General features: G+C 38.7%; 1 protein-coding gene across 1 annotated transcript; it reads right to left on the bottom strand.

The window, feature by feature from the left end:
• Nucleotides 1–2,915: 2,915 nt before the first annotated feature.
• On the bottom strand, nt 2,916–11,631 carry LOC121909626 (beta-2 adrenergic receptor-like). The gene is made up of 4 exons (XM_042430147.1): nt 11,423–11,631; nt 7,286–7,448; nt 6,846–7,137; nt 2,916–6,649 (listed from the first exon to the last, which is right to left on the bottom strand). Exons 2-4 carry the CDS (start codon nt 7,443–7,445, stop codon nt 5,602–5,604), a joined length of 1,500 nt encoding a protein of 499 aa, XP_042286081.1. The 5' UTR covers nt 7,446–7,448; nt 11,423–11,631; the 3' UTR covers nt 2,916–5,601.
• Between the last annotated feature and the right edge of the window lie 379 nt (nt 11,632–12,010).

The raw sequence follows: 12,010 nt of genomic DNA, 5'->3' as shown, positions 1-12,010 counted from the left end.
GAAGCCGACAACAAGTCTAACTTTACTTTTAACATTACCAAATGTAGAGAAATGTCCTCCCCTTGTCCAAATAACATCTTTGTACTTCTTAATGCTACAATGCTACATGTAGTATAAACATAGGCTCTTCCGGTCTGCATGCTGTAAATCATTTTGTCTGATTGTGCAGGGAATCCGACCCGATGGCAGCATTTAAAATAAGTATATAAAATAATCTTCTCGCTGATGGTCTCGTTTGCTTATGTAGGTCATATAGAGGCATTTGAGGCATCATGAGACTGTTTCATAACCAGTTAAAAGTTCCTCGTAGTAAATTAAAGTGTTTAAATCTGCCTTATCAATCTTATGAAAGACCAGTAAAACATTAGGCCATTACCACCAAAATTAAATTACAGGTTTCATTATGGTAAGAATTTGTTTTCAGAGGAAATGTTCCCTCAAATTAAATGCTCGCTATTAAGAGTAAACAATTTTGCATAATGAAACCATTTGAGGGCTGAGTGACTGGGGCTGTTATGGGTGTTTACTGAAACACTGAACACACATTTAAATTAGTATAATGAGATGAAAAGTTTGTTTTCATGGAACTCCAGTGGTAATGTAGAGATAAACTTGCGTAGTGTTAGGTACACGTGTGGGAACAGGTGCAACAGACTTGAAACTTTCAACCAGAAGAGATCATTAAAACAATGGTTTTCTGCATTTGTGTTAAATGAATCTCTAGGTTCAGTTAACAGAAGTAAATTCTGTTTATAAAAGACATAAAAGAGGACAATCGATTGCATTTTTTATAAAAACATATGGTAACCAAGACATTTATAGATACAGCTAACGGAGGACACACAACCTAAAGACATGCATGTTAAATGCATTAACCTTAACATACCCAAAGTGGAAACATGTCCTATGGAAAAATGTCACATTCACACATACACACACATACACATACTGTACATACACGCTGTGTGCTTTCATGCTGAACTGTAAACCTGAGTGTGTGTGTGTGTGTGTGTATTGAGGCAATATAGCTGATTGTATTTCCTCTGCAGCAGCTGATACTGTAGCTGCTGTGACCAAGAGCACCTGTCACTGTTCCTCATGCTACACAGACACACACACACACACACACACACACACACACACACACACACACACACACACACACACACACACACACACACTTTAGCTTGAATGCAAACAGGCAAGCCGAGTCTTCATGAATAACTGGATGGCTGAATAAGAACAATAAGCTCCTGTCCCATGGGCTTAGTTAAAGGAGGTTCAAGGTGCAGTGCGATGAGAATCATATTTCCAATTTTCATTTTATTTGTCGACAAAGCGCCTTTTGGTGCTAAATTTTTCTTAATTTGCTGGTGTTACAGTAATTTCTCATATGCCTTATGAGAAACTGTGGCTGCCTTTGTAATTTTTTCTTTTGATGAATGCTCTGCTTGGTTAAAAGCATGCAGCTAATACTCTGTCAGACTGATTTTTAGCCAACTGGCTACTGCACTTGATAAATGAGCCAAAACTTCCATTATGGAGTGTCAGTGGGTGCCAATGCAAAGATGAAAACTTTGCAATGCTGTTGTTGGCACTGTAAAATGGACAAGAATGATTTTTGTAAGGGGCATCAAAACACTTGGAATTATTGGCAATTCAATGCTGAAGAAAAATGGATAATTTTATTATCAGAAAGTCAGGGGGAAATTACACGTAATTGGCATATATATCCAGATAACTCAAGATGAATGTTTTCACCCAGGTTTTTCAAGATAATATTAAGATAATTTTAATCTTATTTGTCCGCTATTTTGTTTTCTGACTGCTTGTCCCCTGTGATCACAAAGACACACAAACACACACACACACATACGTACAGTAGTTGCAACAAACTTAAAACCAATACAATTTCAAACTTCTTCCTTTTACTCACAAATACAACAGCTTATGAATAAATATTTACAGAGATGAGATGACATTCATGTGACTCTGATGGAGGTAGAAAATTCAATCCTTTCCTCTGGGTGAACGCTCAAAGTTTCAGATTTGTCTCAGTAACCAGATGACACACAAATGTAATATAAAATTAGTGTAAACGTGTTTCAGTGCTGCTCAAACTGTGTAATCCAATGTCCACATGTATTAACAGAAGCGATACAGAAGCGATCCACATAACGCAAGTCATAACATTTTGTTCTTTTGGAGAACCAGATAAATTACATGTATCACATGGAACAGTGCGATTAGTGCCAGCAAAATACATTCATCAGAAAGTATTTTATACTCAGTTATTATAGTTTTTTCTTCATGCCAACTATTGAATTTGAATCATCCTGATGTAGTAAACATTACTCATCTAGTACAGCAAAAAGACAACAAAACTACAAGTATTTTCCAAATGTTACTTAATCCATGTCCCATACATGTTACAGTAATGGTATGTTTCAAGCTTTAAAATGCACAAATAGCCACATACAAATCACATGACATGTACACAAAACATATATACAGGCAGACACATGTGTAGATCATATTTACAGTACACAATCGCCAATTATTGACCCTCAATAACTTGTGCAAGTTTAATTTTGAACATAAATGATCTATGCATGTAATAGCAATGCTGGGGAGGTTATTTTCAAAATGTAATTTGTCCACTTGGAATATAATGTAAAGTGATTCTGTGTAGTCTATTATATGTGAGACGCTTTATCATTGTTGCTTTGGATTTGGAAAATAATTATATAGAAACTAATCTAAACACACTTTGTAGTAATATAAAATATGTATATACATATATATATATATATATATGTATATATATATATATGTATATATATATATATATATATATATATATATATATATATATATATATATATATATATATATATATATATATATATCTGTTATCTGAGTGCTATGTTTTTATAGTGAGTGCAACAAACAATGTTATGGAAACAGATCCCACTGCATGAAAATTATCTCCCCAGCTCTGACAGATTACAATGTTCTTACTACAAAAGAGCTAAAGCAGGCATGATAAAAGCAAAGAGTGGGTAGGTGGTGATGTTAGGAGAGAGAGAAAGGGAAAATTGTTTCAGCGAATACGTGATAAAAGGGAACGGACCCAGGCAGAAAAAGTTATGATAGTCACAAGTTTGGATCTCGGATGTTTATGGAAGATCCAAATATACACCAGTAAATGATTTTGGACCAGCGACGAGGTTTATCAGGAAGGAATGAAAACAGGCAGGCTGCTGATAATCTGGAGTTTTATAAGTGAGCCTCAAATGATGCCCTCTTGTTCAAGTAAGCCTCTTAGCCACAGGTCAAACAAATTTTATTTCTTTTTATCTCTGCTTCACCAAGATTTTGTCTGGATGTTCGGCTTTTCACTTTTTGCAGGGCAGGTGAGGTTATTAGAACTGCAAATGCAGTGCTAAATTCCCACTTGTGTTTCTTGCCTTGTGGGTTTATGCAGAAAATAATAACTGAGCTTGACCTGATGCGTATCACATGGCAGCAGTGTGTTTTTGACTTTAGAGGCTTCGGTAATGTGGCCGTGGCTGCTGTCAAGTCACATGGCAGCTTGGCCATAGGTAGTCTTTGTCTTACTGAGGCATACTTCTATCTAATCTATCTAAATATTCATTAAAATTCAACTTAAAGGCCCTGAAATCTTCTCTTAATCAGCTTCTGATTGAATCCTGCAAGACCACAGTATTTTCATCCAAAGTTAGAACCGCGTTACTTATTTCACATGACAGATTTCTCTATTTAAAGGATCCTTGAGGAGTTTTTAACCTCTGGTAGCGCTACAGAGACATTTTTTTCATGAGTGGGTCCCCGTTTTGTTTGCCTCATGTGCGCACACGAGTCCTACCAATCATTTTACAAAATTCCACTGATCCACAGGTGGCTGTGATGCACCAAAATACACAGCAATGTGCCAACAAAGTCAGAGAAGAAGGAGACTGCAAGCTAGTAGACATGGATGTTAATGATGCAGGATTTAAAGTACTTTACAGTTTACAGTTTTGCAAATGTTTTATGAGGAAGTAAATGGATTCAACATATTTGTTATATTACAAGGATGCACACAATGAGTTTTGGTGAGTAACAGTGAATGTAAACATAACTTTTGTTTGTTTACAAGAAAACTCCACAGGGCACCTTTAAGTTTTCGTCTGTGCTCTATTCACTGATTTTTAATGGGTGAGGCTCAGTTGGAAAAAAGGTTGTCACTTCCGTCTGTGCAGCAATCAGAGCGTAGTCATATTTTAATCACAATCTGATGAAAGTTGGAGGGTTATTTCTGTCAGTCAAATCTAATCAACCACACCTACACAGTCCTGATGAAGTAAATTAGCTGTAAAACTTTTAATATATTAAAATCTTTTTTGTTTGTTTGATTGTTGGCCCTTTAGTCATGGATATTTTAGGCTGTATTCAAATTTGAAGATGAATTTCAGGTTTGCTTTAAAAAATGCAGAAGAACCTTTAGTCATGTGAATCTCAGTCATCCAAACTGGCCAATCAGGGATGCCAAAATACACAATGTTTAAAACACAAAACTGTTTTATTGTTTTTAACTGTCTAATCTTTTCTAAGCACAAACTCATTTTAAGCAAAACACTGCTACACATTCACAACTGCTATGATACCTACTGTAGGTAGGTAGAGTATGCAGTAGGTAGCCTACAGTACAGTAGATGCTGCTACAGTCTCTTGGGCTGCATGTTTTCCTCTTCCCAGTCTGTCAGTGTGCAGGAATTTGAACCAGCAACCTTCCTGCCAAAGCTAATTTCTTTGGATTTCTAAGCAAAGGCCACTTTTTGCTTTTCCTATTTGACTGCTGCCAGTAAAGAAACATCATCGAATGCATGAGAATGCATATTTTATTACTCTTTTTGGAATTTCATTATCCGGTAGTCAGCTTCTCACTTATTCTCTGCAGTACATGTAACAGCAGAATTGGATATTTGCTCCTATTTGTCCTTTATTTCAGTAGCATTTCATTTATATGCAGTCCATCATAACACCTATCTGTTATCCATTTGGTATTAACAGGAAGGTGGACAAAATAAGAAACATCTTCCAATACACCAGCCTTGTTGTAAGCATCAGTTTGGTGAAGCTCATAACGTTAGATTTCACTTTTTTGGTGCATTTTCGTGATTTTTGAAGCTGCACATTTTGCACACTTTTGCAGTGTTTGAGACTGATGCACCAGCAATGCAGGCATTAAGTAATTGGCCTCTTTTTACCTCAAAAAATTGCATTGTGATGCCTCGAAATTTCACTTAAAGGTATAAGTCCTCTTTTAAAGTTTCATTTGTGTAGCTGCCTTTGTAGTTGTGATCTACATTATGAAACTGGAATTATCAATCTGCAGCAGCAAAGAGGAACAGTGATTACAAGTAAAACCCAGTGACACTGACCGAAGCACACTCAACGGAATATTAGATAACCACAGCCTCATAAAATAGCAAAAGGTTGAGTCATTCTACAACCAAAAACGAACATTATAAGCTTCATCAAAGTGTTTACTGCACAGCTTTGTACAAACAATGTAAAGTACAATCTCTTAATTGGTCAAGCAGTAGAAGCCAGATTATCCTTATGGCTCCCAACTGCAGAACTATTAGTCTGCCAGTTTGTCAGGGAACCTGGAGCTACTTCTAAAACCTGCTCAGAACAAGATGTTGCAGGAGCCAGAGTCAGTGAGCTGTCTCGAATGGAGCTCTCCAGACTGCCCTTCCACCCTGACCTCAGTTGAACATCCAACCCCCTAACGCCATTATGGTCCGAGTCCCCTGCTGTCCGACACGAGGGCTTTGAGTAACGATCTCTCTCTCTGCAACATCCCCATCCTCTCCTCCCTCCCCATTTTCCCCTCTTGCCCCTCAAACAGAGTATCTCCTGAAAGGCGTGCCTGAAGTCGGGGCTGCGGCAATAAATAAGCGGGTTGAAAGCTGAGTTGGAGTATCCGAGCCAGTTGAGGAGTCTGAAGAGCAGCTTAATGTCACCCAGATTGAAGAAGGTCATGAGGATGTTGAGGATGAAGAAGGGCAGCCAGCACAATGTGAAGGTTCCCATGATGATCCCCAGAGTTTTCACAGCCTTGTGCTCCTTAAGACAGAACTTATGACGCTTTGTGGCAGGGTGTTTTTCTGTCCTTGCTCTGTTCTCTCCTCCATTTTGCTTGGTCTCGCCTCCCCTTTCCTCCTTTCCAGTGTCTATACCTCCTATTTTCTGCATGTTTAGTCTGTCCTCTCCCGCTTGTTCTCCTTCCTCAGTGAGTTTATTCATCCCAGGGCTATCATCGGGATAAGCCAGCTGTGCAGTGTAATGCAAGTTATCGAAGTGCCTCTCCCTCCCTCTGATCTTCTCCAGCTGTTTCTGGGCCTCCTGGAACACCCGGGTGTACAGGAAAATCATCACCACCAGCGGCAGGTAGAACGACACAATTGAGGAAGACACCGCGTATGCCGCACTGGTGTTGAAATCGCAGCAGTACTCGTCAGCCAAGCACCGGAGAGCTTCCTCATCGCCAGACACCCACAACTTCAGGTGGATGGGCAGGAAGGAGATGAGGGAGGCTACTACCCAAACCCCGAGGACCACCGCAAAGGCCCGACCCCTGGTCAACAGCAGAAAACATTAGAAGGTGAACAATATTGTAAACAGGTGAGTGAAAACACAGATAGATTAGAAATATTGGGCTTGTTTAATATCATGTTAGCTATTAACATAAAAGTCATTGTGAGTTACAAAACTGAAATAATTATTCTACCTTAAATTGCACAGCCAGACCAGATTCTCTGTCTTGGTCATACCTGGTGAGCAGAGTTGGGTAGCGGAGCGGCAAGGTGATGGCGAGGTAGCGATCCAGAGCGATCACACACAATGTTTCAATACTGGCCGTCACACACAGCACGTCAGTTGCTGTCCAGAACTCGCACATGAAGTTTCCAAACTGCCAGGCTCCTAGCAGGATGTAGATGGAGCCAAAGGGGACCACGGCTACACCCATGATGAGGTCAGCAACAGCCAGCGAGGCAATGAAGAGGTTGGTGACTGTCTGGAGCCGCTGGAACCGCAGGATGGCTGTAATCACCAGCACGTTACCTGGATAGAAGAATAGATACGAACTACAAGTGTAATGTAGCTAAAAGAGACACTTGAATTTTGTCTAAATTTAATCACACTGTAGAAGACAATAGGTTGTAAAATAAGAATACATCAACCAATTGAAAATGACAGTTTCATAACTTACCAAAAACTATGGCCAGAACCAGAATGGCCATTGCAGCACCCAGCAGCACGAGCTCACCATCACTATACTCCGAAGATCTCCCCGACCAATCAGGGACCAGGGAGGAATTGCTGTGCTGTGACTGGTTAGCCAGTGCTGACACAGCACTCACAGGCTCCATGATCTACAGTCATAACACACAACATGATGCAACACATCATTTTTCAATATGGATTAAAGACAAATGAAAAGTACTGATACATAAAAAGGTTTGTAAATGTAATTGTATGTAAATGTAAGTAAATGAAATGAAAAATTTTGCTTGTAATGCATTTTGCAATTTGCAGTATCGGCTGTGCTGAGGTGAGTTTACACACATTCTGATGGGAAAAGTGTTGAGTCCAGTTCAGGCTCTTTCTTTACTCCTTCAGTGTTGATCAGGATGGGCTACAGCATTTGACTGTGATCAGATCTTTCTGGTTGATTTTAATGAGTCTTAAGACTTAATCTGCTTGAGGCCTGTTGCTTTGTAGAGACACTGCCTGTTAGCAGTTGTTATTCTACCGTCCAATTTAATGAAAATACAGGCGAACATTTGATTTGAGCTGCTACAAGCAAAGAAAATGGAAACTCTTTTTTCCCCCACGCTTCTCTACAAACTGTGAATACACTTATAATAAATAGCCTTAGGCAGCAGCAGTAATGTAGTCAAGTGCATATAGCGGTAAGTGAGGAAGGGTGGCTCCCGCACAAAGTGTGCCTGAGTGTGCTCCACACCCATCCAGTGTGGTTGTGCCAATGTGTGTACATGGAGAGATGAGCGTGTCCTTAAGATGAAATTTAAGCTTTGCAAAGCATTTCAAAAGCAAATGCATATGAATAGAGTTACAATATTTTCCAAGTTACAGTTACACTATCTGCCAAAGAACATACCGAATTGCATTTACATTGGGCTGGTATTCTGAGAAAAAAGTATAATAAAAATATATAAAAAATATATAATATATAAAAAGTCTTTCAAAAGGTCATAATGTTGGTCAACTGGTGAGGCCTGTCCTTCCTGCTATCTTATAGAGAATGAATATGAATGAATATGAATATTAGTGAATATTGTTTCACAGAGGAAGTTATATGTGACTTGGTGTTATCACGAGTTCATCAAGTTCAGAAGTGTGCATTCTACTGTAGTGGGTCCTAACCACAATCTTTTGATTGGGGTTTACAGCTTGTTAGGGTTTGGTTGGGGTTTTTAGTCTTTCTCCCCTGATATCAGCCTTGTGTCTTACTATGATATAGATTAACATTACATTTCCTATGTCCATATCAGTATCTTGTTACCCTCCTAAGTTTTTCAGTCAATTCATGGTGAACTTTGACTTCCTATTTGGCTTTTAACCTACATCACTCTCCACATATGCTGAGCTTGGATTCTGGGGAAGAGTTTGTGCTTGTGAAATGCAAAAGAGCAGAAGCAGAAGCAGCAGCAGCATTAGCAGAGCAAGATCAGGCAGCATATGTGCATTTAAATAGACTGCCTTATTGCACCTTATCCTATGCGTGCATTGGACATATATTGCTGTGAGAAGAATACATATGCTATGTGTCAGTGTAGCAGCACAAAGTGAATTGCCTGCCTGGACTGAATCACAGGCATCACTACATAAAATGAACTTGTGACGCATTGTCGATTATTACATTGTTTTCATAGTCATGCTGCACAGTGAGCATAGAACGGTAAATGTATTTTATCTTATTGAATTTTTATTTATACATGGTAAGTTAAGGTTTGGCTGGTTAGATTAAAGGAAAATTCCGGTTTATTTCAACCTGATGTATTTCTCATAAATGTGGCCGTTACGGCTCTGTGTCATGCTGATGTTGCTCTCTCCAGCTCCATTTTAGAGATTCCAGTAATTCACAAAAAGACATTTATCACACAAAACAACCATTGTTGGGGCAAGCTGCTGAGAGTCTTACATCTTTCCAAATAAACATGATTTTTATATGAAACGCTTCAAAGGTTTGTTTTGAAGCAGCCATTATGGCTAACTGCATAGGGACAACTTGCATATTGGTTTGTTTATGCCTGAGAGCTCAGCATCAGTTCCTGCTATAGAAGTAGTAACTTAGATGAAATAAAATGATGAGGATAAAGGCTCTTTTACAGCCATGGCCAAATTGACAGCAGACATCTGGTGACCCCTTTTTACTATTCTGACAGTTGGGGGATGGTACTGCAAATACTGTAAAATAACCAAAGGTTTAGGATAATGAGTCATCCTACAGTAACTGCTGTTTGCTCTGTGTGTGTTTCATAGGTGGAGGTGTATTCATTTTGTTTTTCTGACTACCTCCAGAGGTTGTTTGGTTAACTGGATCTTCTGTGTGCATGTACACTTGGATTTTATATGTGTGTTGGCTTTATTCCAACACAATCCAAGTACTCAACACACTTTAATGCAAGCTGTAAAGAGGTGCATTGATTCACAAGTGTTTACTCAGTCTTCCTGCGGTCAATGAGCAAAGTGTTATATTTTGGGATGCATTTCAAAATGCTGGGGTGGACCATGACAAGACTGTTTTTTTATGACAATCATTTCACGGATATGACGAATTGCTGACCTAATTAAACAAAGCCTTACAGTTTTATTACATCACTGTAGCACAGCACTGCATATTAATTATCTGTGTTAGTATGCTGTCAGTCATGCTGTCTGCGGCACACAGAAACAAGTTTGTCATCACTCTTAAAATGTCCCCACCTCAACACTTTTACATTTAGAGAGTACAGAGGTGCCAAAGTGTGGGGTACATGATGGATCTGCTGGAGAATTAACTTCAGATTCATTTTAAAAATCAATCTTTCATCACTGATGCTTAGAAGTCTGTTTCAATTATATAAATGAAGCATAGCACAGTCCGCCCCTAACAGTTGACAATGCATCGCACATAATCCCACGCTTGGCTATACTGTATATAACCAAAGAAATGATTCTATCTTTTTTTATTCATGTTTGTAAAATGTTCAGTGCACTTGTTGCTTTCTTCATGAAGCCTGACCTTGCCGACATTTATGTTGATGACCCTGTAATGGTGTCTTGTGACTGTTCACTGCCCCCATTGATCAGATCAATAATCTAGGTGGCCACCCTGCACAAATAACATAGTCAAGCTTGTGAAAAAGGCTCTGCTGCCCTCCCAGCCTGAGCTGTTCAAACAGTTACACACACAAAAAAAGAAACTTGACCAGCTTTCGGAGGCCAAAAATCAAACACAAAAGATTTACAGAGATATAAATATCCTAATATTTAGGCAGAGCTTGGTGATGGCCATAATACTGAGCACTTAAATACACATAAAATGCACACAATAGTACATGCACAAACACAAACACACAAGCACAAGTGCATGTGCACACACAAAAATACGCGTGTACATGAAGCATGCAGCTTTTGCAGGTCTTTGTAGAATAAACCGATGACAGTAGACGAAGCTGTGAGAGAGAAGAGATGTCTTTGTACACGTTGCCTGTGTAACAAGTGAGCTGTGAAACGGTATACTGTCTTGTTAAAATAAGCTATATATGATGAAGATGAAAGCTAGTTTGGATTCACTGAATCACACTGGAATCATTTCCAGACTTCTTTCTGCTAATTTGTGTGTAGTCAGGGGTCTTTTTCATTTGGAAGCTGCTAGAATAAAGGAAAATTAATCAGAATGATCTTTTTTTAAATATTTGAGACTTTAGAGTTCAAATTTATGCGCAATAAGTGTGTTTGCAAATTTGTCATTACACCTCAGTTATAACTTAGTCAATGATACAATCCTAACTGGCTTCAAATTATCTTGTGATTTGTGAGTCTTTTATAGTATAAAAAGGGTATGAAATAGTAAAACTAAAATCCTTTTAATGCTTTCATAATTCTGACATGTGAACCAGGAGACACTTGCGTGAAAAAGAGTCTTAAAATAGCCACGGTATCACTGTGAGTACATGTTGTTTTTACATATACATATATATATCTGTATATATATATATATATATATATATATATATATACAGATATATATACATGCACTCATGAGAACACAGTGCATGCATAAAGCATTTGTTGTTGTAACAAAAAACAAACTTGAAATTACTGTAAGTGTTCCTACCTCCAGGTTCTGTCCTGCTCTGTACAATCCAGTGATTTGATAATCCAAAAGCTTTTAAATCCACAACACAAAGTATCATTATAATGTGTTTGTCAGCAGCTTTTGGTCTTTCTTCCTCTTTCCCTGAGTTATGAATGTGTGTCACCAACACACACACACTCTGTCTCGATCTCTCTTTCCCTTACACGTTCATGTATAAACACACTCTTTCAGCCCTCAACCACACTTGCCCTTTTGAAGCAGCTGAGCCCGTCACCCCTTTTATATGCAAGCCCTGATGACATCACAGCAGGACAGTAGCCAATCAGAGCACAAGAAATGGCTTTTAATGTATATCGCATGTCTGCAGTGCAATGACAGCTTGACAGCACCCAGTAACTCTCTGGGAAACATTCTTTTTTTTTCAAACTTTATTTATTTAGGGAAGGTTTTCTCAGCTCTTTTTAGCTCCACCCTACTTTACATTCACACTTGAGGGCTGTTGAGGAAAACCACAGACCCCTGCTTTTAGCAGCAGGGTAGCTGTGCTGCTGCAGTCCTGTAGTTTAAAACATAACCACAACATTTCCATCAATTACACTAATCAAC

Source organism: Thunnus maccoyii, chromosome 13 (assembly GCF_910596095.1).
Source record: "Thunnus maccoyii chromosome 13, fThuMac1.1, whole genome shotgun sequence".
NCBI classification, from domain to species: Eukaryota; Metazoa; Chordata; class Actinopteri; order Scombriformes; family Scombridae; genus Thunnus; species Thunnus maccoyii.
Note: the sequence above shows the minus strand (reverse complement) of the source record. Positions and strands in the feature narration are given on the sequence as shown.

What these genes read in the sequence shown, in the direction of transcription:
- LOC121909626 (XM_042430147.1), bottom strand. Translation starts at nt 7,445, where the DNA reads ATGGAGCCTGTGAGTGCTGTGTCAGCACTGGCTAACCAGTCACAGCAC. An exon ending in GGTTCTGGCCATAGTTTTTG is followed by an intron (nt 7,138 to 7,285) that starts GTAAGTTATGAA and finishes TCTTCTATCCAG; the next exon opens with GTAACGTGCTGGTGATTACA. An exon ending in TACCCAACTCTGCTCACCAG is followed by an intron (nt 6,650 to 6,845) that starts GTATGACCAAGA and finishes GCTGTTGACCAG; the next exon opens with GGGTCGGGCCTTTGCGGTGG.